The sequence below is a fragment of the Podarcis liolepis genome (assembly GCF_965112155.1).
Source record: "Podarcis liolepis genome assembly, chromosome: 2".
Classification (NCBI taxonomy): domain Eukaryota; kingdom Metazoa; phylum Chordata; class Lepidosauria; order Squamata; family Lacertidae; genus Podarcis; species Podarcis liolepis.
Genome location: NC_139555.1, coordinates 96221722 through 96249445, shown reverse-complemented (window position 1 = coordinate 96249445; position 27724 = coordinate 96221722). Strand labels below are relative to the sequence as shown.

General features: G+C 39.9%; 1 protein-coding gene across 32 annotated transcripts in view; it reads right to left on the bottom strand.

Moving 5' to 3' along the window:
* Positions 1-27724, bottom strand: part of FOXP1 (forkhead box P1) — a 546942-nt gene that overhangs the window by 227792 nt on the left and 291426 nt on the right. For 19 of the 32 annotated variants that reach the window (XR_014522963.1, XM_083491883.1, XM_083491912.1 and 16 more), the window contains one exon: positions 7957-8138. Coding sequence is in view for 27 of the 32 variants with exons in the window: in XM_083491883.1 (XP_083348009.1) it covers positions 7957-8127 (171 nt within the window). In the remaining 5 variants the exon portion in view is untranslated. Of the gene's footprint in view, positions 1-7956; positions 8139-20405; positions 20530-27724 lie in introns of those variants that run through there. The other 13 variants (XR_014522962.1, XR_014522964.1, XM_083491880.1 and 10 more) reach the window with 2 other exon arrangements.

Sequence of the window (27724 nt, the reverse complement as noted above, 5' to 3'; positions counted from 1 at the left end):
TCTATTATCGTCATATTTTCCTTTAATGGTTTAAATTAACTCTTTAAAAGTTTTCACAGTTGTTTTTCTTTCTTTTTAAAGCGGAAATGCATCCTTTGAAAATATTAAATACATGGCTCCAAACATGTGAACACACCTTATACCTACACAGATAAAAATACAAAATGAAAACTCTGACTGTAGCCTCAAGCCTTGATAGTGTCAATGTAGTACAAATAAGATAAAAGGGATTTTTTTTAAAAAAGTCTACCTAATGGACTGTGTTTTTTACTGAAATAAATCAGATGTCTTAAAAACAAAAAAGAGACAAAAACAGTATCTACCTTAATGCGATTTTTAATTTCTGTCGTTGTGCTGCTTTTATATTTCTAAGTTCTCTGAGACAGAATCTCTCCTGAGAAGCAAAAGACATTTTACACACATTTTTCTATCTACTGAAAGAGGTATATTGTGCCCTTCAGTGAACATAAAATTGATATTATCATGTCTTAGTTTATATACCACTACTTAACCTTCAGATTAAAAGTTATTAGATTTGAATGACTAAAAAGATATCATGTTCCATTCAATGTCGAGTGAACAGAAAACTTGAGGGGTAAAGGCAAGAGCAGTAAGACTGCTTTGCTGGTACAATTCCCCATCCACTTCCATGTAGCTGCGTTGCCCAAAGGCATGGAAGGGTCTGCTTTGCAAGCGCATAACTGGAAACAATGATGGAAGGAACAAATTTCTTTCTGTTGTCAAAGTGGGTAATGGTTCCCTCTCAAATTATTCACTACCGGAAAAACAATCCCACTCATGAAAACCCAACAATAAAAATATACTCTAGAGCCAGCCCTGAAGAATGTATGGGGAGAGAAGATTCCTTCACATCATCAACAACCATTTCAGTCACAAGGAAAAGTTAGCGAGTGAAAATTGGTCCTCCAAGTTACTTAATCTGCCCATAAAAGGGGTGAGTGGAAGGTGATTATTCCACCCCCTTCTCTCCCCTAAAGTTCAGGCAAACCTAAAGAATGGGGTGGGCTGTGGGGGAAGGGAGAGATCATGCAAAATCAGAGAGAGGCACCTTTTTCTGGCCATAAACTCTGACAGGAGAGTTCTTTCAAGGGGTAATGCCTAGGGTAGGAGATGGTGTGAAAGTCACCTTCCACCCACCTCCTTCAGTGGGCACATATTTGGATCCAGCCCTAAGTCTCTGACTGCCCTTACCTCCAGCAAATAATCCCCAGTCTTAACCATGACTTTGCTGTGCCTTTGGTCTCATTTACTACATCAAAAACTTTATCTCCTCCCTACACAATTTGGCAGTGGCTGGGTATGACAATATATCATGTATCTTGTGAATTAACTTCTTTATTCAAATATATTCTGCAACTTGAATGTCACCTCTGCAACATTCATGCACATAGAATCCAGATAGTGCTCTTTTTTTGGACAAATTATCCACAGAATGTCCCTGAAATCTATGAATGGGACAGTGTTAAATATTGAACATTACATTCAGTAAGACTTATGAAATGTGCAATGTGTACACACACTTACTTCCAGCCTTAAAGTTATGGAAAAGTAAGAGTATGCCAGATTATTCATTATTACTTTAGGGGTGTGTCAATGAAACATCATGCACACAACTTCATTTGTATTGTTCTGAACTAAACCATGAGTACACATATTAAGGCAGATATTTAACTTAAGTTTTCAAAACAATATGAGTGACTCTTCATAACTACATCAAGCTGCAGTTCAAACACAAAACGATGAAAGAAACAGTTTCCTACATGAAGTGTTATTTCTCTGTGTAAACTTTCATCTTGTTCCTCTATGCACTACTTGCATATGTAACTATTCTATGTTGTCATAAAAGCACTCACCTCCTAACCATTTTATCAAGCAATGTGAACACTACCTAAAATATATATACTCCAGGGAAATGATAAGATTTACATCAGGGGTAGGCAACCTAAGGCCCATGGGCCGGATGTGACCCAATTGCCATCTCAATCCGGCCCGTGGACGGTTCGGGAATCAACATGTTTTTACATGAGTAGAATGTGTCCTTTTATTTAAAATGCATCTCTGAGTTATTTGTGGGGCATGGGAATTTGTTCATATATTTTTTCAAAATATAATCCGGCCCAACACATGGTCTGAGAGACGGTGGACCGGCCCACGGCTGAAAAAGGGTGCTGACCCCTGATTTACTTTATACATACACTACCAGTTTTGCCAGCTGACCACTAGCTTGCCAATAAATGCAAGCACACTTGCAAAATATCTGTGCACATCTGTCCACATAATGACCTTTCCCTCTTGCCATTCTTGCAAATAAATTTGCAACCAGCGTAGCTTAACCCGTCCACAAAGCACGGGCTCCTAAATGTTAAAAAGAATGTTGGATTGAGTTTGTCACCATTTAAATCTATGGCATCAAAACGGAACAATTTATCATTGAAAAGAAGTTTGTGTTTCTGCTGCTGAGCAACACAGCTTTTCAGGTCTTCCTATTATAATGCCTACTCCAATTTCTCCACCTCTCCTTTTTGAAACCATAACAATACTTAATGATCCAAATACCTGACTAGCTGTAAAACAACCATTTTAAATAACAGATGTTTCCCTAAAACTTTGCAAGAACTGAGAAAGGAAACTTGTCCAAATATTATGGCCAATGCTAGATATTTTTAAAGCAACTGAAAGCTGTGTGCCTCCGTACATGCACAAAAATCCCAACCAGAATTCTACGCTTTGTTATTATCATGGTCATATTTTCTGTGGTCCAGCATGACCTAAAACAGCCAGCCATGCTGATCTTTTAATACATACTTCATAGGATGTGATGCTTCCCTCCAGCAATTTGATGCTCCCAGAACATTCTGAGGCATCTCATTTCCTTGTCAAAGCTTCTGTCCTGTTCTCCAGTGTCTAAGCTTCACATCTTTCTAAGAACAAGGAGCTCCCCTAGGCTACTCCAGTCTTCAACATGGGTAGCCTCACTCATGATTCAATTATCTACTGAAGGCTTCATTGGGATGTGTGGTGACCAACATTATTGTTGCTACTGAGTTACTGTAGGCTGATTATCCTCAACATTTATAACAAAGGCAGATCCTGACAAAATATATTAAAAAATTGTCTAGTAGCACCTTAGAGACCAGCTAAGTTCGTTCTTGGTATAAGCTTTCGCGTGCATGCACACTTCTTCAGATACACTGAGTCACCAGACCCTTATATATAGTGGGAGGGTAGTAGGAGATGGGTGATTGACTCAATGGGTATGGTAAACCTATTGACTGTTAACGACTGCAATTAGTCCTACAGGAAAAAGCAAGCGGTAGTATGCAGATGATTAGCCTATGTTATGAGACAGGAATCCAATATCTCTATAAAGACCAGGTCTCTCCATAGTTTTCAGTTTAGTGATAAGTTGTAATTCAGCAACTTCTCTTTCAAGTCTGTTTCTGTAGTGTAGTGGTTATCACATTCCGAGCTGCTTTTCTGTAGTGTAGTGGTAATCACGCTCAAACTGGTTTTCTGTAGTGTAGTGGTTATCACGTTCTAACTGGTTTTCTGTAGTATAGTGGTTATCACGTTCAAACTTGTTTTCCGTAGTGTAGTGGTTATCACGTTCAAACTGGTTTTCTGTAGTGTAGTGGTTATCACATTCTAACTGGTTTTCCGTAGTGTAGTGGTTATCACGTTCTAACTGGTTTTCCGTAGTGTAGTGGTTATCACGTTCTAACTGGTTTTCCGTAGTGTAGTGGTTATCACATTCGAGCTGGCTTTCCGTAGTGTAGTGGTTATCACGTTCTAACTGGTTTTCCGTAGTGTAGTGGTTATCACGTTCTAACTTGTTTTCCGTAGTGTAGTGGTTATCACGTTCGAGCTGGTTTTCTGTAGTGTAGTGGTTATCACATTCGAACTGGTTTTCTGTAGTGTAATGGTTATCACGTTCACCTCACACGCAAAAGGTTCCCGGTTCAAAACCGGGCAGAAACAGCCTTACACGCCTATTCTGACATTACACATTCAAAATTCGGTACACACACCAATAATGTGTGTTTAAATGTCATGTAGGAAGCATCTGTTTTCAAGCGAAGAACGACACTGACTCCAGAAAATGTAAATCTTTGCTAGAGGCAGGTATGCAGATCATCCTACCCAGATGGCATTTGCTTGCAAGAGTTGTGTTCACACATGGCTTTTCAAAAGTAACGCCTGAAGCTGAACAGATCCTCTCCCTTCTCAACCACATAGATTTCAGTTTTAATCTCCTCCCTCTTACTCCCTCACATTATTCAGAAACATCCAATTTTGCCAATATTTTACTTTTCTGTTCTTTCTTTCCCTTTTGGATCTATTTTTAAGCATTTGCTCTTCATGCAAGGTATTTTTTAAAAACAGATATTTGTAATGGGTTAAAACATTTGTAATGCCCCAAGTTTTCCCTATGATCAAGGTGACATGGTCAGCTACTCTACAGCTAAGGACTCTCCATTTTTTTAGCCCAAGTTTTCAGCATGACAGACACAAGTAAAGTAGGGATGAACTGAGATAAGCTCCTCTTTATAGAGAAGCACACACCTCTCATTCTTTTTTGTTCATAGCAAATATGCATGCCCCTGCATGTGCAAGGAACACTGGAATGCAGAGCTTTCCCATGAATAACTTCTACATATGTGCTTAAAAGTTTGTCACTGTTCATGTTAAATATCATCTTATGACACAAGACTGATTACCCACTAAACCTTTCCTTTATGTGCTTTGTACATATACCCCCCAAATTTCAGTGAAGAGCTATGAATAGAATATATCTTATTTATTTAATTTTTAAAGTTTATTTGTGCTTTACAGCTTTATACCTTGCAAATGAACCTATTTCACTGGGATATCGTTTATGTAGCTTGTATTTCCTTACTTTGCACAAAATAATAACCAAATTGTACCTGTCGCTGTGCTTCCTAGGTTGTATGGAAAAACAGGTATACTGTACTTCTGAAATTTAGTCTTCCATTTTTTTCCTTAGCAGAATATGGTACTGCCCTCAAGGACATGGCTCTCTCGTTTAGCTTACCCACACAGGTGCACCACAATCCCATTCAAGAAAATTAAAGCCACAGCAACAAGTTGCTATAAAAGTATTATGCTTAGTTGCTGTTCAAGGCTGCGTGTTCACCCAGCCATTGTTATTGGTATGTGCCAATCCAGGGAGAGAGGGTGGAGAGACATCAGTTCACTGGATAAAATTATTTAAAATATATTAATGAAGCTGGTTCTTATGCAGCCATACACCCCTTAGGAATCATTGCAGGTAGCCTACAAAGAAGAACAAGGTACTTGACAGAGAACCAAATCAGAAGTACCCTTCACTGATACTTCAGACAATGCAATACAGTTGTCAAAAAGAAGAGGAGAAATGAAGAATTTACATTGCAATGCTGTCAGGAAACAGCAGTTCTACTTAACAGCCATTCAGATTTATTGAATGAGCATTTTATAGCAAGCATTCTGTTAAGTGACCCAAGAGCATATGTTGTATAGGGAGAAACAACTAAACAGTATGCTGCATGCTTGCTGTAGCTGTTTGAAAACAACTTTTTTTTTTCCTTTTTCAGCATTAACAGTACCTAGAAACAGTATCTGGAAACCACAGCCATCAAATACACTGTGATACAGTTTTTGAGGATTGTTTGGATAGTACGCTCATTTATAAACAAACAAACAAAATACACATGCACACATGTTTAGTATGGATGTGTTATTAAACTAGCAAGTTGTTTGCTTCATAAAAGAAAATTCTATGACAAAAGAAAAAGGGAAGTGTATGGAGACCTATGGACAAGACTATAAACCAAAGGTGACTTTATATAAGCCAAACGCAAAACAGACAATTATAACTAGGTATGAACTAAATACTCATTCCTTTAACTTCCATTAAATTCATCTCCTTGAAAGGCACTCCTGCCTCTCCTTGAGCATTCAGGTAGGTTGCTGCTGAGTGACGTGATACAATGCATATAACGATTAAGGTATTACTTCACTCAGCAGTGACCCCTGTGGTTCATTATGGTGTGGTCTTGCTTATAGGTAGGTTAGAAGGTGGTAGCCATGATGTTGATGAATATTTGGTGAAAAGAGAAATGGCAAATATATGTAATACAGTTTTTGGATCTCTGAGCTGCCAGATACTCCATTAGAATGTATTATCATGCTGCTGTGGAAGTTATAAGATGGCTTTTTGTTATTTCAAAGTATTAACTTATTTCATTTGTTGCTGTGTATTTTTTTTTAATTGGTAGCTAGTCTGTGATTTTGTATGAAGAGCAATATAGAAATGTGTACCAGCAAAAACAGATTGGAAAGAAGCAAAGGGTTTAGAAAAATGCAGATACACTAACAATGGAATTAGCTCATTTTGCTGTGAAGTCTCATGGAGAAGAAGGCTTTTGTGTACAGTGTAGTTCCAACATATTTTACTGTTCTTATTCTCTTTCACTGTCCTATATTAATCAAAGCTGTAACCCCTGTTGTCTTTGCACTACGATTCAGAATGTGCCCCTGGCGAAGAATGAGGGAAAAGTCAACAGGAATTAAGTTTCAGTGCAACTGTTTACTCAACTGTGGCCTGCACTTATTGAAATTTTATCCATGGTTTTGTATGACTACTGCAGTAATGAATTCAGCATGGCTGTGATTTTCTCACTGATTGTATTCTCACTTCAAATAAGAGACCCATAGTAAGAAAACGGCTGAAATAACTGTCTATTGCATTTAACATCATGTGACTCTCAAAACAGCGAAACTGTAGTGGAATTATGTTGTGTGCGTTTTTTCCAAGGGGGGAAAAATAGCAATGTTGGCTGACTGCAATGTGTTTTCAACTGCTGTTTTCTACTGTACAACTACCTGCTGACAAGAGCATCATGTGCTCTGAAGAGTATTTACAAAGCTGCCAAATAACTTACTTAAAATACTTCAAGAATACATTCAGCATTACAGGAGACAAAGGTTGTAGTGACACACAGAACCCTCAGAAGCCCACCCCTCCTTCCTTTTAATAACCCACATTATGAAAGCTTGTTTTAAAAAGTAGAATTATGATTCATTTCCCCCAATTCCAATATTACAGATACATACAACATGACTTTCCTATTTAAACGTATTTTTAAATCTTTTATTGATAGAGAGCCAGTGTGGTGTAGTGGTTAAGAGCGGTAGTCACGTAATCTGGGAAACCGGGTTCGTGTCTCCGCTCCTCCACATGCAGCTGCTGGGTGACCTTGGGCCAGTCACACTTCTGTGAAGTCTCTCAGCCCCACTCACCTCACAGAGTGTTTGTTGTGGGGGAGGAAGGGAAAGGAGAATGTTAGCCGCTTTGAGACTCCTGAAGGGGAGTGAAAGGCGGGATATCAAATCCAAACTCTTCTTCTTCTTCTTCTTCTTCTGATAGGCGTGTTCCTAACTTGATCACAATGGGGAAAATCTAACATTGCTCTAATGGACTTCCCTCACACAACAGGACTTCCCCTTTCTCCAATATATCCCTTCCAGAGCAGATTCTGGGCACATATGGGGGTCTGCAGGGAAGGAAGGAGGAAAACCAGAAATCCCATTGTGTAAGGAGACGTCTGTTCCCAGTTGCATATGGATACCACCGGATTTCGTCCAACCTTATTTCATTGTATAAGTGCATATTCACAAACATTATTTTGTACAGTCATCAATGGACGACAGACTCAAGCTATGAACTCTTGATCTTTCTGACAAGAGTATCGAAAAAATAATTCCGATTGGATAAATGAAACATCCATTTTGCATTTGCCCTACAGGACACAAACCACAGATAAAAACCTAGTTTCTGTAAGTTTCTTATTTTGCTGGAAAATGCCACCATCTTTTTACATGGTCAAGTCTTCTCCCCTTGCTCTCTCCAGGTAGTGAAATCTGAACATGTACCTGCTGCTGTTGAAGGTGGGCTAGGTCTGCTGCACCAATTTCCACTGAAGGTGTCTCTCCGTTTGATCTCGCTTCCCGCAGGCTGCACTCTAGTATATGGCTACCAGCGCTTGCTCCATTCTGAATGGCTGAACCGTTACTTTTTGTCTCAGTCCCAGATTCTTGCATCATGACTCAAAAACCTGAAATAATTCAGTGGAGGAAAAAGGGAGAATAAAGCAGCTGTTGAAACACTTGTACATTAAGATATATCTTGTTTTTTAAAGCTTGCCGTAGCTGTAAACATTTGACCTTTCCCTTCGTACAATTTGTGCTATCATTAATGGTTCAAGCCACCAGTTTATGTTTATTTGTTGGTATAGCTATATCATCAGTAAATTCTTTTTCTAAATATAGCAGCATTTACTCAGCAGCTTCCCCCCCCCCCTCAGATATATCTGCAGACGTAGATATGCAAGCTCTAGAATTCGATTTCTTTAATTGCATCTGAACACTTCACTTAAAACCTATAATACATTCTACGTGGTACATTATGATATATATATATGCAACAGGATGCTTGCCAGCTTGCTGTAGGAGGATGTTGTGGGCGACAGACTTGAAAAAGAGCAGATACATACTCAGATGCAAAGCATCACCTATCATCCACACCTTAGGCCTAGGGCATTGCCCCCACCCTAGGGGCTGTCCTTTGGAATGAACAGTATCAGAGCCCTAGTGAAAGCCACCCTCTTAATCAGCCGTGAAAAGGAGACCTGATTATCAGAAATGGATGACAACCCAAGCCAAACAACAACTATTTATTTTCACGGTTGAGCTACGCTTATAGGGAAAACAAAGACACCTGAGAGCCACTAGTGAATTCGAACATTTAAATGTGAATAATGTGGGCAAATAAAATTAGTATCCAAGTTGTATTACTTGAGAAACAACTGATTAAGGGCTTTGCCTAGCATCTGCAATAATACCCAGCTCTAACTCCTGATTCAAACTAAAGGCAGAAAAAGCTTCCTAAGCACACACCCCACCCTTTTTTTAACATTATACTGGCAGCATGGGAACTGATGCAGTGGAGTTCCTTCCCATGCGTTCTGAGTAACTTGAGAAGCTCCGGACCACAAGGAATAGCACCTCCCTATACCTTGCTGACAAAGGTCTGTATAGTTAAAGCTATGGTTTTCCCAGTAGTGATGTATGGAAGTGAGAGCTGGACCATAAAGAAGGCTGATCGCCAAAGAATTGATGCTTTTGAATTATGGTGCTGGAGGAGACTCTTGAGAGTCCCATGGACTGCAAGAAGATCAAACCTATCCATTCTTAGGGAAATCAGCCCTGAGTGTTCACTGGAAGGACAGATCCTGAAGCTGAGGCTCCAATATTTTGGCCACCTCATGAGAAGAGAAGACTCCCTGGAAAAGACGCTGATGTTGGGAAAGGTTGAGGGCACAAGGAGAAGGGGACGACAGAGGATGAGATGGTTGGACAGTGTTCTCGAAGCTACCAGCATGAGTTTGACCAAACTGCGGGAGGCAGTGGAAGACAGAAGTGCCTGGCGTGCTCTGGTCCATGGGTCACGAAGAGTCGGACATTACTAAACGACTAAACAACAACAACAAAATGGAGAGAAGGTATACTTTTTATGAGTTAATTAAACAGCTTCTGAGGGATGCAAAAAGGGGAAATCCACTCTTAACTGAACGGAAAAGGGAGAAAATTAGGAATAACTGTTGTTCAATGAAGGCATTATGGCGTAATTATGATCTAGAACAAAAAGTAGAGGTGGTTCAAATAGAATAAAACAGTTGCTAAAAATCTGGCTGATCAATGTATGAAAATATAGCACTTTTACAAGCTTCGTAAATTGAATCATTTGTGGAGCTCTTAAACTGTAGCCTTTCCCCAGCTCTTAAAACAGAGGCAAAATATTCTGAGGGTGGGCTGGGGAGATCACACCTGGTAGAATATGTTTTTTTTTTAAATTGCCACACACCTTAAAGTTATAAGGTCCCTCTGATGGTCTGACTCTTTGAGGACTATACTCCTTTGGCTTCTTTTCCTACACTTAAAGCACCTTTGTCCATACAGGGCAATTCTACCTCCTTTCCCCGGTTATTTCTGTAGTTCCTTCAATCTCATTATTCCACCTTTCATCATTTTTAGTTGTTTTGTTAATATGGATTTATAGATTTTAATTGTTTTTCTGATGATTTGCTAATTATTCTGTATGATTCTTTGTTTGTGATGTTCTATTACGTTATTGTTATTTATTGTTTGCAAGTCACCTTGTGATTCATTTCAATGAAAAGTGACATCAAAATTTAATGCATCAAATCAATCAATCAATCAATCAATCTATCAATCACATATACAATGTTACTGATCAGGATGAATATGATAAACTCATCAGTGGCTCAGAGAAATTGAGGACAGGGGCAGGGTTGAGCCTTTGGTTTTAAAGCTATTAAAACTTTTGATGGGGAAAAGGAGGAATACTTAAATTCTTTAAAATGATGATAAAGAAAGACATTCTGGATAGCATATAAGATAGCAAGGATAGTGGATAGATTGATATTGTTCTTGATTAAGTTGCCTTTGTTTGTGCATTTCAGCCATGAGCACACTGGCTGTCAAAGAAAAGTAAACAAATATAGTCACTATTAAGACTACTTCCCAGAGAATCACCCAATTTTCATTTCTCACATGGTTATCGCTTTTGAAATCTCGGTGTAATTTCATGAACATTAATGCTCTGTCTCCAAGTCTGCTAAAGATTCTTATTATCAAACATGCAAAAGCTGGGCTGTCCATACAGATACAAGCAGTCTCTCTGAGCAACAGCACTGGTGTAAAATTTTGTCAAAACAAAGCCCTTGACTTCTTACATTTGTGAAAGATTTCAAGCTAACAAATAAAATCAGTCTTTATTTCAGGGCAGTTAATTAAGGTTGACCAAGTCAGGCAGAAGTAAATTAACTTAGGTGATCAATTATTTATATGAAGCAGAATAAATGCCCTTAAAGAACTTGGCCCAGTCGTTTAAGGATGTGTAAATTAAACTAAACAGATTAATGTAATATATTTCTATTTCAGCCATTGCTAAAAACGGTTTAAAGCAAGTGATTAAACGGCAAGACCTAGTCACAAAGCCTCAGCCTCTGGTAAGCACACGGTAAAGCCAAAACAACATCTAACCATTTTCTCCACTGAGATAAAACTTGTTGGTGAACATTATTAGCAGTCTAGCTTCCGTTTTAAAAATATGTAGCACATTTTGTTAAACATGTGAGGTGTACACAGCTTCAACAACTGCCATCTATGTTGGTTTTTTTTTGTGTGTGTGTCAGGAATACCTCTCTGTGCTTAGCTGGAATAAGTTATAGAGGAAACTAGAGGTGCATGGCCAAAGCTAGTTCATGAAGGATTGCTAGCAGGCCCACCATGTCTCTATAGTGGCTCCGAGGAGCCTTGTAACAATCACCAACCTCCTCACTGGTAACTTCAAAAGGAAAAAAGAAACTTTCAGAAACAAACAGGTTGTACTGCCTACACATTTCCTCCCAGGAAAGACAATGCACTAATATCGGGCTTTCACCTTCAGTGACAAAAAATGATGGTGTCAGCAAGTGAATAAGGAAAAAGCGAAATGCCTTGGCTACTTGTTCTGTGTTGTTGTGCTCCATCCTATATTGCCTCCATCAGCCACTCAAGGTGGTGGCCAGTGATATATGATGATGTATGCCAGGCATAGGCAAACTCCGGCCCTCAGATGTTTGGGACTACAATTCCCATCATCCCTAGATAACAAGACTAATGGTCAGGGATGATAGGAATTGTAGTCCCAAACATCTGGAGGGCCAGAGCTTGCCTATGCCTGATGTATGCTGTGTGTTAAACTTTAACAGTGTTGTTGTTGTTGTTGTTCACCCACCCTTCACCTTAGGGTGCCCAGATAAGTTACAACAATTTAAAATGCAATATTAGAAACAATGAAAAAAAACCTTACAATTACAAAGAATACAATCCCACAAAATAGGGTGGTCCGCAAAAATACATATCTCACGTGTCAGACATAAGGAGGTCTGTATGTAAGGGAGCAATCTTTCAGCTATTTAGTGCCTGAATCTTTTAGGCTTTAAACACCAATATTAGCACCTTGAATTGGGCCTGGAAATGGACTAGCAACCAACCAGATGAGCTGGCAACCCACAATTTAAACGGTTAATTCAGTGAAGACTGGTTAAGCATCCACTGATGCTCCTGTGCCAGAATTTGTCTCTACCCTTCCTAGGATATAGCTGTTGCATGTGAATGTGGACAGGGTCATATTTGTCCCGTTTCTAGAGCAACATTTTGTAGGCTTTTTTATGCCATTGACATTAAATCAATTATTTCCTGGGACGTCAAACAGGGCCTAGTAACTTTGCCAAGCCACAGGTGGAAAACCACAGTCCAGAAACCAAGCCTTATGAGGAATGGCTGAAGGAGCTAGATATGTTTGGCCTGGATAAGAAGAGAGTGAGAGGAGATATGATAGGGGGTATTGTTTTGTTGTTTTTGTTTTAACTATTTACTTGTGTTTTCACCTCATATTTTATTCTGCGAACCGCCCTGAGATCTTGTGGTGAATGGTGGAATATAAATCAAATACCATATTTTTTGCACCATAACACTCACTTTTTTCCTCCTAAAAAGTAAGGGGAAATGTCTGTGCGTGTTATGGAGGGAATGCCTGCGGGTGGCATGCCTACAGATTTTCCTCCTCTAAAAACTACGTGCGTGTTATGGCCGGGTGCGTGTTATAGAGCGAAAAATATGGTAAATAAATAAATAAATAAAAGAGAGCCATCTTCAAATATCTAAAGGGCTGTCACATGAAAGATGAAGCAAGTCCCCCCACCCCCACCCCCCCGCTCTTGAGGGTAGGACCTGAACCAATGGCTTCAAGTTACAAAAAAGGAGATTTCGACTAAACATTCAGGGAGGAAACTTTCTGATAGTCAGAGCTGTTCAGCAGTGAAATGGACTCCCTCAGGAGGTTGTGCACTCTCCTTCCTTGGAGTTTATTAAGCAGAGGTTGGATGGTCATCTGTCATGGATGCTTTAGTTGAGATTCCTGCATTGCAGGTGTTGAAATGGATGACCCTCTGGGTCCCTTCCAACTCTGCAATTCTATGATTCTATGAACATTTACTATAAGTGACTGGGCAAGATGACCTCTGAAGTGTCATTCTATTCATAGAATCATACCATTAAATGAAATCTTTTGCATTTTAAAACCAGTTTTGAAATGACAGTGACTCAGTTGGAAGAGCTTTTGTATAAGGAAACAGATAATATCACAAGGTAAATACTATGTTTGTACTTATTGGGGAAAGACACATGGAAGCCTTCTTAAAGTCCTCTGCAGAAGAACTGGATATAATGATAAAGAAATGTTTGTAAAGCTATTAGAAAAGCACAATAAAAGTTCAACAGCCCAAAGCAGAGAGAAGGATAAGTGCCACACACTTCATCAGATCAGAAGCATCTGATGAAATAAGCTCTTGCTAATGCCGTTATAAATTTGTTAGTTTTTAAGATGCCAGGGGACTTGTTGTTTCCCACTTTTTCTGAAAGAAAAACGCATTTCACATTTATCCTTGTACAGAACTAGCAAGATGCCAACAGCCCAGTGCTCAGCAATCTTCTATGCATTAGCCAGGAAAATGTCAAAATACTGCTCTGCTATATTATATGCACCCATGCAGACACCCATGTCTGTGTAGCACACACACACACGCGCACACACACACACACAACTTCTTTTTTGGCATGGTTTCTCAGCCTGTGAAGTTGACTGGCTAAGCAATGTTTTGATAAGTTTTCCTTAACAACAATCCAAGCAGGTAAACCTCAGTATCACAAATCTTTTAAAATATTGAAAGTTTTGTTCAGTATGCAGCTACAAATACATAAACCAGTATGGTGCTCAACCAGGTTATGACGCTTTTTGAAACTACTGTTTTTGGTTTTAGCATGGTGAGTGGTTTAAAAAAAATATGTAGGGAATGACTGAGAAATGTGAAAAACTAAAATTTTCAAGTTAAATAATACAAAGAAAAGCCTCTGCTGGTGGTTGCTTGTTAATTTTTGTTTTTAGTGTCTCTGCTTAACTCTCTAATTTAATGAATGTAAATTAGTCTTTGAGACATCAATGGCTGGAGGTCATAAAACAAAGGCCGACAATACCACTTTATAGTATAAAACATAATAATAATAATAATAATAATAATAATAATAATAATAATAGGACTTTGTTACATGAGACCTCACAAAGCCAGGAACAATGCATATTTGCTGTTACGCAAGGACCCTCCTCCTGTGCAGAATTTTCATAATTATAACAGAAAGGCGTAAATTTTCTAATGCATGGCAGCTCAAAAAGTAATCAAGAGAATGAGCCTGAGGGCTATTTTAATGTATGCAAAGCTAGTGACCCACAGTAAATGGGAGGTAGGCTTCAATGAATGCAAAGTAATGCACACATACTAAAGACCTGGTCTGATGAGGGACGGCTAAAATTAACACCCAATTAATTTCCAAATTGACAAACAAATGAAACCCATAAATCTACTTTCTCATTAATTTTCTTGTGGTATAATTTAAAGCAGTAATATGAGGGCAAAAACTGAGCATTATCCATCATAAATATCAAAAAAGATAGCACTGTAACACCATAAATTATGCATATTACCTGTTGTTAAAAATGATTAATGTATTATCAACTTTATCACACACTGTCTATGTCTAGACATATCCGAAATCTGAAATTTCATTTAGTACTTAGGGGGAAAGGGGCTCCAGAATGGATGGAATTATCAACAGCACATTTCGAGCCTGGCCCTGTGACACAAAGGTAGCTGATTCTCATGCTGTCATTTGGGAGTTCCAGGGTTGGAATTGGACTCATCCCAAGCTTTGGGTCACTGGAGGTTGAACATATTGAAGAGGTGATGTTCACTTCCCAGGGGAACTGAAACAAATCACAGTGCACTAAGAGCATCCTTTAGTAGCTGACCCACAGACTGGCACTGGCATCTGCTTAGCAAGGGGCTAGTCACCTCCTTTGCCCTCGTGGCTGTAGGGAAAGCAGTGCTCAGTGATGTAGAGAGGTGGAGAATAAAAGGTTAAAACCAAGAACTTGGAAGGAAACCGAGACGAGACGGAAATCTAATATAATTCAGCCTGTAAGAGAGTCAAGTGTATCACCTTGACCAATTGCAGTAGACATTTCCTTGTGCTCACAGTTCCCTGCAATTTCTCCCAATTGATCCAAAACATATAATTCTTGTAAGAAGCTTTCATTTGAAATAACACTTGCCCCCAAATCTCCTTACTAGTAGCTTCAGCGGCTGCCCTCTATCCAACAACGCTTGCCTGGCACTTAATTACATATAATAGCACACCATCCCTTTTCTCATCTCTTTATGACCCAAATGGCAATGGGTGTCAACAGTATGACTCTGGGATCTCTAAAGCTGGTGAGGGATTGATACTCAAACCCAATAAAATATAAGAGAGTTAATGGCTAATTCTCTGATGAACTTAAAACATAAGGCAAATAGCGTCCTTGAGAAGAAATTCAGGAGTCAGTACCCTGAGTTCTACAGTGATGTAAATATTTTGTGTAGTCTTCAGCAAGCTATTTAATAATGGGAAGTCCAATCCTAAAAGTGCCGCTCCAACAAACATGGCATCAGAATCACAGACTTGCCCAGTTCTGCCACATTTGCAAGTGAAAGTCTCCCTAATGGACAAGGAAGAGCAAGAAAGGGACATTCTAAAACAAAGCTATTGGCTATCAGAGGCATTATTTGGGGCTATCTAGAAACTGGTGTTGAGATATCTGGATACCAAGACGTCAGCCCTTCAGAGAAAGGGAAAGAAAGATTTGCAGGAACTGCCCCCCTTCATGATTGGATATGTGTGTTCACACAAACTGTTATCATTGGGGTGGGGAGATGGAGACGAGAACAAACATACTTCTTCATCAGGGCCATCCAATCCAAACGTATGAATTAGGATTTAAAACACTCACCAAAAACAAATACAGTGATACCTCAGTTCTCGAACATCTCCATTGACGAATGTTTTGGAACCTGAATGTCAAAAACCCGCAAGTAAATGCTTCCATTTGCGAACGCGCCTTGGAAGCCGAACAGCTTCCGCTGCATGCTTTTCAATTTTCTCAACTGCGCCTCGGTTTTCGAATGTTTCAGAAATAGAATGGTCTTCTGGAACGGATTACGTTCGAGAACTGAGGGACCACTGTAATGTGCTTCCAATATACATGGTTCACAGTCCCTATTCAAAGGAACTTGCCATCTATATTTGGAAAGGAAAGAAAGGGGAGGAAAGGGGCCAACATTTAAATCACCAAGGTTACGATGAAATGCAGTTGCACACATGAACTTTTAGTTTAGCTTGCCTGCCATGCTGCATATAAAGGGCAGACGGGAAGAAATAAAGAAGAACTCTGAAGAAAAAAAACAGTTTGTAAGGGAAGGGTATGCATCAAGCACAGCACAGGCTCTACTCTCAAGGACTGTCTGCGAGACAGAAATAAAGGTGGTATAGGTGATAGTGGCGAAATGTATAGCATTCCCTAAACAGGCAGTAGTTTTGTGACTGTTGATATAGGGCCATGTCAGTGTTAACCATAGTACTGTCAAGGCTTCCATGTATTGCATCCATGCAGATAGGACTCCACAGAGCTGAGGGCAAGGGTAACATCAGCATTCAGCTTTTTGTGGCATCTGTGTGGATATTTAGCATACAATCCAAAAGTCCACTACAGAAGTTGAATCCAGTGCTTAGTTCTTTTCCTGAGATCACAACAACACATAAGTCGTTTTTTGTAGCAACCATGATTCTATGATCGGTCCACAGCAATATCATGGCAAGACTCTAATGCTCTCAGTCCCTTTTTCTATAAAGTTTAGTTTCCAACAGCAAATGTAAAAACATATTTGATAAGCACATATGTTTGTTCCTGCCACTTGAGACCTATTGGTATATATGTGAAATTAGGAATTTTTGCCCAAATGTGCACCACTTTACACTTGCTTACATTCAATTGCATTTGCCATTTTAATGCCTATTCACCCAGTTGGAGAATTCATTTTGGAGCTTTTTGTAATCACTTTTTCTTTTAATCACCTTGGAGAATTTGGTATCACCAGCAAACCTGGCTTCTTCTTCTTCTTCTTCTTTGGCGATCACTCGTAGCCGAGTAAGATTGTCTTCCATAAACACGGGATTAACAATGAGTCTGTAAGTGACTGTGGAGGTCAATTCTGTACCTGCACATCCTTCCACAGTGGGGACATCGGTTTCCTGGCGGGAGTTGATCACGGTGTGGATTTGCCAAGCGTGCCTTCCTCCTAGCACATTTCTCCCTTGCTACCTGAGTTTAAGTGTCTTCAAAGCCCATGACACCTTTGGTAAAGGCTGTTCTCCAACTGGAGTGCTTGCAGGCCAGTGTTTCCCAGTTGTCAGTGTTTATGCTACATATTTTTAGATTTGCCATGAGATAGTCTTTAAACCGTTTTTGTTGATCACCAGAATTACACTTTCCACTTTTAAGTTCGGAATAGAGTAGTTGCTTTGGAAGACGATCATCAGGCATCCACACAACATGACCATTCCAACGAAGTTGATGTTGAAGAATCATTGCTTCAACACTGGTGATCTTTGCTTCTTCCAATTTTTCGGCAACACTGATGGAATCTTTTGAGGAGTTGGAGATGGCATTTATAAGTACCCCTTGTTTCACAAGCATATAGTAAAGTTGGTAGTACAATAACTTTGTAAACAAGCATTTTGGTTTCCCTGTGAATGTCCCGGTCCTCAAACACTCTGCACTTCAATCGGGAGAAAGCCGCATTCGCAGAGCTCAGGCGATGCTGAATTTCGGCATCAGTGTTGGCCCTTGTGGAAAGATAACTGCCTAGGTAGGAGAAGTGATCGACATTTTCCAACGTTACACCATTGAGTTGGATTTGTGGCGCTGCAGGGGGGTTATTTTGTACTTGTTGGTGCAGCACTTTGGTTTTTTGGATGTTGAGTGATAGGCCAAACTTTTCATAAGCTTCTGCAAAGATATTTAGGATGGTTTGGAGGACATATATCAGCCTTAAATCATGGTCATTTAGAAGCAAGACGAAGAGCACATGTTCCAGTACTGATCCATGGTAAATCTTACTCCTCCATCGTGAGAACTGCCAATTTATTCCTACTCTCTACTTCCTATTCTTTAACCAGGACCTGCCCTCTTATTCCATGACTGCTAAGCTTACTCAAACACATTTTCAAAGTCTTAGTATATCAGATATTCACCTCTTATCTCTATGCTTGTTGACACTCTCAAAGGTCTCTGAAAAATTAGTAAGACAGTACTGACCCTTGGAGAACCCATGCTGGTCCCACTTCCACAAGATCTGGGCTTTTATATACAATACTTGGTATTTCTGACTTTCCTAACTAGCTTGTAATTTATGGGTCTCCTCTACAAAAAAGAATAGTGTTATGTTAGCCACTTTCCACTCCTCACCTGTGGAAGCTGATATGGAACAAGCAATCAGCAACTGCACATTTTAGTTCATTAAGACCTTTCAGATGGAAGCCATCCAGACCCAGAAATTTGTCAAATTTTAATTTGTCAATAAGGCCTTGAATTGTAGTTCCCAAACTCCCCTCCTTTCCTCTGACCCTAGAAAAATGCCGAGTGTCTTGGTGAACCATGTAATAATTTTTGTACTGATTGTACTGTGCTAGATGATATTTAATTTTATTTTTAGAGGCACATTATGGACCCGCTGAATGAAGTTTGGAGACCACTGGTAGTCCGTGGCCACAGTTTGACAACTCATGGAATAGAACATTGTCTCTTGTAACCATTATCTTCCTCAATCCTTCAGACTCCTATCCTGTCTCACATCTTCTGCTTTGAAGAAGATGCAAATAATTAATTTTGCTTCTCTGCAATCTCCTTTTCCTCCTTTAGCACACTTTTTGACAAGGTCCAACCACCTCCATAGCTGGTCTCCTACTGCTAATGCATTTAAAAAAACCTTTGGTTGGTTTTTATGTTTTTAGCAAGGTTTTCCTGAAAATCTTTTTTTCTTTCCTTATTAACCAAACATTCGTCATGCTATTGACAAGACAATGATTTTAAAACATCAGTAACCGTATGCTACAGATATTTATTCAGAAATAAGTCATACTGTGTTCAGTAGAGCTTACTCCAAAGAAAGTATGCATTGGATTGCAGTCTTAAGTAGGGTCTGCAGGATCATCATCATCATCATCATCATCATCATCATCTCTGTGGTTAAGCAGTGCTTTGTTAAGCTAGGGCACCATAAAGTTTAGTTTCTTATTCAATTTTCCCCCATTGTCTGCCCCAGAGAGAAGGACTGGTTCATCATAGCAATGCTAGTCAATTAATGACTGCCTGGTTAGGCCACAACACTTCAAATGCCGGTTCACCTCAAGCCCCATGAATGCTCTAGCAATCAAAACGAACAATATGTTTCAGATCATTATGGCGACTTAGTGAGTACCATCTATCAGGATTTTGCAAACGTTTTCTTGTCGGCTTGCCTGGATGACTAACAGGTCAATCATTTAATCTGATCCTTTAAAAACTCCTTATGCACTTACATTTTGTTTTCTTATAATTTTAATGGCAGTTCTCCCCTATAAAGTTACAGGCCTCTGCATTAAACATAAAAAGCTAACATCAACTTTTCTCTAAATGTGCTCACTCTTCTATTTCCTTAGGATTCAGCGTTTATTGCTAACAGGTTGTATCTGATATTCAAATTATGTACAGTGCTTTCTGCCCTGTGACTCCACAACCACTGTTCATTTTTAAGTAGGACTGTGTAAAGTCCTGCCGCTGACCCACTGAAATCAATGAAGCATACAATGTTCTGCTACTTGGTATAAGATACCCTTAAACAACAATGGAGGAGAGGAGAAATGGGAGGGGGGACAACAAGTTCTTTACAAAACAGCAACTACTAGTACCACTTTATTTCATTAGAGCTCCTAGCACGTAAGAAGAAATATAACAATGCAAAACATCTGAAGATGTAAATACACTTTCAAACATAAGACTATTGCATACTAATACACGGCAGGCAAGCACACAAAATGATGAAAACACACCAAGAAGTCATACGTTAGCATATTAATTGGTTTGTTTATACATTGTCTGCCATCCTTACAAGAGTTTACATCAGCTCTGCTCTAAAACAAGTTTTAAAAAATTCCTTTCCTAACTTCATGGAGGACACAAGCACCAACATACTGTTAAAAGAAACATGCACACACACACACACACAAAATCCACAAACAGAAAATCACTATATATCATTCAGAAGAAGGTTCTTTTTTGTGATTACCTTGTTCATAGCCCTATCCTTTTGTCCTAGACATTTAAAGTCCTTGTTTGATCCACACAGAATTTTCTAGTCATCAGATGTTCTATTACTGTGCTAGCCGTCTTGCAGGAGTGCTCTCTCCCTTCTGAAAAAAGCAAACAACTGGATAGATATCATTACACTAAGGAAATCTCTTGGAAAAAAACCAAACAACTTGCTAATCTTTGTAGCCCCTTCATCTAAAGTTAACGATAAGAAAAACAAACCCAAGTCAGTTTCAGCCACATTCCAGGGACAAGTTCCCCTTTTCTTCTTTATCAAAATCCTCGCTTTTAAAGCTCCCCCCCCCAACTCCCCACCCCCAGCAGACCTTGCAGGCTAAACTGCTGCTCACACCCGCAAACAAAGCAATATTTGTTTAATAACTGATTGCTGCCATGGGTACAGTAAACAAGGGCCCTGGCGTTTGTGTTTATGAACAAACACATCATCTTGCAAGAGCAATTTAACATTAACCAGGTGGAATAATCAACAGATTTCATAGGTGACACTCAGGGCAGGACAACTGTAAACAGAGGAGGGAGGAGAAAGGGGCCACTCTCAGGGAATCAAGGTTGAGGCAAATGCATTGCAGAGTAAACAGCTGGGGAGAGGTCAAGACAAACAAACTGTGATCCTCCTGACATTTGGAGGAGCAGGAAGGTTGTGCGTTACACGCATCAGCTGCTGACCACCATGAAAATCAAACCAGTTGGGGACCAGGGCGACTTGTTTATACAGTGCCAGGTTGCTTCTAAACAAGAAGTTGCAATTATCCAAATTGTGCTCTGTAGTCCCTGCACTAACCAGAGAGATCAAATCAGATGCCATTCCCCCCTCCCACACAGACGGCATGTGAAACAACAGCGTGGTTAACAGAAGGAGGGGGCAGAAACAGAAGTGCAGGTGGTTAATTGTTAAAGTTGTATTTACAGGAAAAGGCATCATTTACAGGAGAAGGGAGGGGAGGAGGAGGGAGAGGGAGAGGGAGGGAAGCGCCATATTAAATCCATTTTGCCCATGAAGTTGTTTAGATCAGTTACCAATGCCTGTTAATTAGAAGGTTTTGGATTCTACTAAAAAGCCTAATCTGTTATATGCAAGTATCAAGAGCAGCATATAGCTTTTTAATGCAGCATTAAATTCAGAATAACCAATGGTATGCATATCAAAGGCAGAGACCCAACGTAAAGGTGCAGCTGTAGAAAAATGCAAAGTTGTTGGGAATTTCTAATTCCTTTTTGCGATTCCTAAGTCCATTGACCAAGAGCTTATAAATAGGCTACCATCCAACCCTACAATAATTGACAGATATTGATGCCATTAGCCAGTCTAAAAACTCCCATGCTCTTCTTTGATCAAGTGTTGATGTACTGCTTGGAAACACGTAATTTCTAGACTCTGTTGGAGCCTAAGTCAATGTTTGGGCAATTCTAGAAATGTCTGACCACAGACTCAACTCTCTTATAGATTATTTATGATCAATGTGTCCATATTTCAAACTGCCACCTTCTGTATTGGTCTGAATTTGGCCAATATATATGTACTCAATATTTCTGTCATGTCTTTATTCTGTATATACTCTCACCAGTGTCCTCAGATTGCTGGAGAAACCCAGCTGGAGCATTAGACTAAAAATGGGGAAACCCAGGTTTAAATTTGCCCTCAGCAATGAAGCTCACTGGTGACTTTGGGTGAGACGCCACCACTCAGGAATAACCTACCTCTGAGGAGCAACCATAGTTTAGTGGTAGAGCACAAGGTTTGCATGCAGAAGGTTCCAGGCTCAATCCTCGGTTTTTCAAGATAGAGGGTTGGACTAGATGACCCTCGGGTCCCTACCAACTCTACAATTATATGAATAGGGAGGACCCATTTGATACACTAGAGAGCCACTGCCAGGCAGTGTGAACAATACAAGCTTATATAATGTTCAACTGTCCCCTACATAGCATAGCCAGGACTAAATTCCTGGGCCCTGCTTTACTGCGCTTGGTTAGCAGGCCTGTTGAGTCACACGCCGCACTGCTTTTGCAGGATACAGATCCTTCTGTTACTCTGCAGGTGGCGAGATTCCTGAATGCGGTTATCTCACACGCAAAAACCACCAAAAAACAACAACAACATCAAAATCTAATCGGACAGTTATGATGAGAGTGCATGTCGGATCTCGTCTTCAGTTTTCCTTTTTCTGTGAACCGTCCCTTGGAGCTCTCCGGGCCACATTCTGTTATTTGGCTCTGCCCAATGACCCACCCTTGCATCGCAGTGTTCACCTTCTGTTGTCAGATATTTCGGTTTTTAAGCCTTTGTGCTTTTTATGTTTGTACATATTTTATGGGCTAATAGCCGTAAATAAATAAATGAAATAAATGAAATGACAAGCTTAAAGCCTCACAAGGCATGAGGCAGTTTCTGATGTTCCTACTTGTTACTGTGATAATAAAAAGGGCTAAGCCAACTTAGCTCCTTGGAGGAAAAGTAGAATATAAATGCAATTTAAATATAGATGTCCAAAATCATGCTCTGCCAGAACTCCAAATCAGGCTTCTGGAATCTCTCAGCCATGCCAAGAGAAAAATCCCTTTTGTGACCTGAGGTGCCTCCATATTTGTCAGCATTTGTGGGAGGAACTCAAGTGCATACTGGAACTTTATGTGTAATGTGGATTAAAGTACTCTGTTGTAATAAATCCCCTAAAAAAGAAAAGCGAACTTTTTGCAGTTTGGAAAGTGATGGGGAAATGCATTGAAAACTGTGGGATGAACAAATGACTCAACACGAATACATCTAAACACTCTGTGAGCAAATCACAATGAATGCAGAATTAATGCTTACTGCCATATAACCACCCTGTAAACAAATCAGAATGAGTGTTCAGTAGTGGACATCTACCCACCATAAGCTTTGTGCAAGTAAATCAGGATGAATGCTGAATAAACAGACCATCTGAAAGAGCTAAAACAAGGGCTAGCAAGTAGCACCAAGTATGTGGAGAATACTATGAAGCACTGCTCTGATCATAACCTGGACAGTGCTTCTTTAGAATGACACTGGTGATCAGTTTCCATAACAACAACCTGCCTGAAGCTACATCTTCAGATCAGGGTATGCTTGGGCTTAAACCAAAGTGTAGGAGACCATTGTGGTTATTCAGCAGAGAAAGGAAAGCAGGGCAATGAAAGTTTTTAAGCATTAGCCCAGGTAAATTTGACAAAATTAAACCCTGACTGAGGCTGATTTATTCACAAAAGCCCACCCTCCAGAATGCTTGCTGTTGAGTAGGCTATATGAAGGAGACCCATCACACGCCTGACCATGACAAAACAATCACAAGTTGACATAAAAAGGAGTAGCATGACATCTGGATTGAATAACTTGGGGGTAGGATGGACTGGTTTGCTTGTCACACTAAACCTTGGACTCACACACTCCTTAAAGGCTCTGTTTTGACAAACCCCCTGAGTATCTGATTGTGAGGAGGTTAGCTCTAGCTAAGACCACAAGGAGCTCTTTCTAGATATGTGATGTGGCTCAATCCCACCTCACACAGAACTCTCACACACATCTGTGCACATGTATATAGCCCTTTCTGATCTGCTCCAGATGTGTGGACAGTATGTATGGTTGCCACCCACACTGGCAGCATAGCACAGGGCTAGCCTATGTGAGCCCCTGACTACCCTCACGGACTGAGACGGGAACCTTGGGTTAATGGGAGAATTAATAGCAATGAGAGTGTCTGTCCTCTTATACCATGCTTGGTAAGCTTAGGTAGCCTTTGTTGAGTGACTTTATAAAATGCTTTTTGAAAGTCTGAGTTCCCATTGTCAGCTGGATCGCTCCCATCCATATGCTCACTGACACTCAAAGGACTCTAAAGGTAAGTTAGATAGGACCTATCCTTGTAGATCTTAGGGAACAGTTACATACTTCCTTCCACAGTGCCTTCCGCAGTGAAGACAGTGTCATCCAGCTTCTCTGCAATCTCCTTTCCCTGCTTTAGCATATCTTTGACTTCCTTGTGCCCAAAGGTCCAACTGTGACCCTGGCCAGTTTCCTGCTTCAAATGTAGTCAGATAATTTTTATTGTTGGTTTTAAGCTGTGTATGTTTTTTACTAATTTGTAGTTGTTGTTGTATCCTTTATTGCATGCATGAATTTATTCTTCCAAAAGTTTGAGTTTATATTCGTTTTCCTTCTTTGGACAAGACTTCTATTTTCTGAAGGAAGCCTTTTTGCTTCTAATATGTTCATTGACTTTACTCATTAACCATGTTGGCATCCTATTGGTTTTGATAGGACCTTTCCTGGTCCATTCTACCTAAACCTCCATTATTGTGGCTTTGAATAGCTGCCAAGCATGTTAGATAGATCTGACCCTCCTGATTTGGCTTTCAACTTCCTTTTTACCAGTTCCCTTATTTTATTTTATTTTAGAACTTTCCTCTTCTGAAGTCAAATGTGACTGGGCTGGACTTTCTTGGCATCTGTTCACTTAAATATGTGTTGTAAAATGGATCATGTGCAAAATATTGCACGTGCAGCCTGTTATTTCAGCATTAAGACATCTTCACATCGAAACGGAACTGCTTCTTCTGTGGTCCTTTTCCAGTACGTAAAATCACAGTTTATTCAGTGCAAAGTAAGTACTATATGATAAAAACTACAAGCATATCATTCAAATGCTTTATTGGTCAAATAGATGGATGCTTTTATTAGTTCAACCTTTTTTGTAATGGAGTGCCACTGATGACCCAGTGTTATCCTCATTCCCTGCCATTAATCACACTCCTAAGAGCTCATTTTGCTTTAAAATCTTAAGAAATTGCCATAATTTAAAGACATGGTGTCTACCTAATGGGAAATGCTTCACAGATTGTATCGTTTCTTATAACCATAGCTTTATGGCAATGCTGACCACAATGTTAAGGCATTAGAAAGCTGAATAAAATATTTCAGTGCTAGAAAAGCTATATGTAAACTTTCTTTTGTATGTGTGGTTTGCTACATCTTTACTACTTTAAAATCACAGTGCTTTGGGAATCGCAGAATTCAAACATGCATGGCTTATGTAGATTAAGACTATGAAAACATTCCCTGAGCAAATATAAAATAACAAATAAGTACATTAAAGAGGATCCCTAGTACAAACAGTGACTATAGGTTTTAAACAAATACCATACAGAGGTACATTCTTTATTCAGGGTACTGTATAATCTTTATACCTTCTCAGTTCAACTGCAGAAAACTAAGGATATTTCCTGGTTCGGAATCACTTCTCCAGCATTTTCAGCTGTGAAATTTACAGAAAGATTTAAACTAACACGATGATAATCTTAACCCATAAAGCTTGCTATTATGAAGATGCACATGGCAAAGTGTTTTGACAATGTTGACTATTATGGGAGGGAAAACATATATAAGAGAATTCCACCAAAACGTAAAAGCAAAAGTGAGGAAGAGAAAAACACTTCCATTTTTTTAAAGCATCTTTAAACACCTTGCAAAGGAAAATGTGGTGCAATTATATTATAAAGTGAATACAAAAGAGTGCTCTTTTTTCAGCTAGCTAATAAGGCATTAGTACCTACTAGCCTTATAAATATGGTGTGTAAATCACATCAAATTCAAAGTGTCTGAATTTATTATAACAAGAGCTGGAGAGAAACATTAACTTTCTGGGTTGTTGCTAAGGATTAGCTCTTGTTTACAACTCTGTATTTATAGAGCGGGGGGTGGATTGTCAAATGAAGGACAAAGATGAATACAGCTGAACAAATGCAGCCTTGATTTAGAGAAATCAGATCTCGCCATAGTCTAAGAGGAAACATTTCTTTTTAAGGAGAAAAAGAATATGTTCATTAAGTTGCTTCCTAATGCTATGTACAACTAGCCTGCTTTATTAGGGGGGAAATATGCAAATAGATTTTCTGACTCCACAGTTCTAGTCCAAGATACCAAATATGACAAGTGTTCAAACAGATAGCTTTTGTGAGTGATAGAAGCCAGCTTAGGAGGCTGATAATGGAATACAGAACCTTTCACCTGTATGTTGCTTCTGCAAATCCAACTTGCTCTGTAGTGACCAAAAGTTATTACAGCCTGACGGCTCATCAACAGCGTACTCGAAAGGCCGTTTGGCAGCTTGAAACTAGCTCATCACAGGAGAGGTGTCCACTTCATCAAGTCCTTTCCAAAAACAGCTGCAACCTGGTTAACTGTTTTGGTAGCAGTCAGCCTGATCCAAATAAAGTGTTTTGCCACCAAACAGCAACCATAGGTATCTGCCTCGACCTATTAGTAAACAGGGCTTAAACACAAGCTGGATAATATCAACTACTTTGCTAAATCTGGCAAAGATGTACTTGGTTGAGTGGCTAACATGGAACAGAGTTATCAGCTCAACAAGGGAGTAGCACACTTATATTACACCTAACACTTCAGTCTGAGGCCACATCCTCATCAACAACAAACACATTACATTAACCCCAGATGTGGTGCAAATAATTTTCCTTCCATTGAAGTCACTGAAACAGTAAAAACAGCCACCTCCATGTCAAGAACCACCCTGCCTACAATGCCACAACAGAAGTCAATATATGGTATAACTCAGTGTCCAATCACAGCACACCACAACTAATATGTGAGGCCACAATTCAGATGATAGGCATGAGGGATGTATCTCAGGTCATCACTTTGGTAATGTGGAACTATGGAAAAATACTTTTCACAAAACAGACTAGCTTCAGAACACACATGGGAACGAGCGCTGACAGGAGCAGGAGTCAGGCGTAGGTCAGCAGCGAAACAATAAATCACCCAATGTCAGTGAAGTTAACCCTTTATCCAAATAAACAAAACAGCTCGCTCCTAGTGGTCACAGCAACCCTTCCCAGTAGCTCTTGCCCCAGTAGAGCAGTTGCGAGGACTGAAGGTCCCTGCCTTCCCACTGCTCTCTAAAGCTCCTTGCCCCAGTTCCTTCCTCAGCAGCCTAAGGATCCTTTTCTTTTTGCTCCACCCTCAATTTCTCTGCATGTTCTGGGATACTAGTGGGGAAGGGAGCTGGTCACAGCAGGAGTGGGAGATTCCCTGACTTCTTCTGCACCTGTCTCCTCTCCAGCCTTCACTTCTACCTCTGGAGTCTGGACTGCTCTCTGCCACAGACTCTTCCTGCTCTCTAAACCCTATTCCCGCTTCAGCTTCTGACACCTCCTCCTCCCCTCTTAGACCACTTATCCTTGCTCCACCACCAGTCTCCTGGCTGACCTTCTTCCCCTGGGGGATCCCCAGCTGGTGCC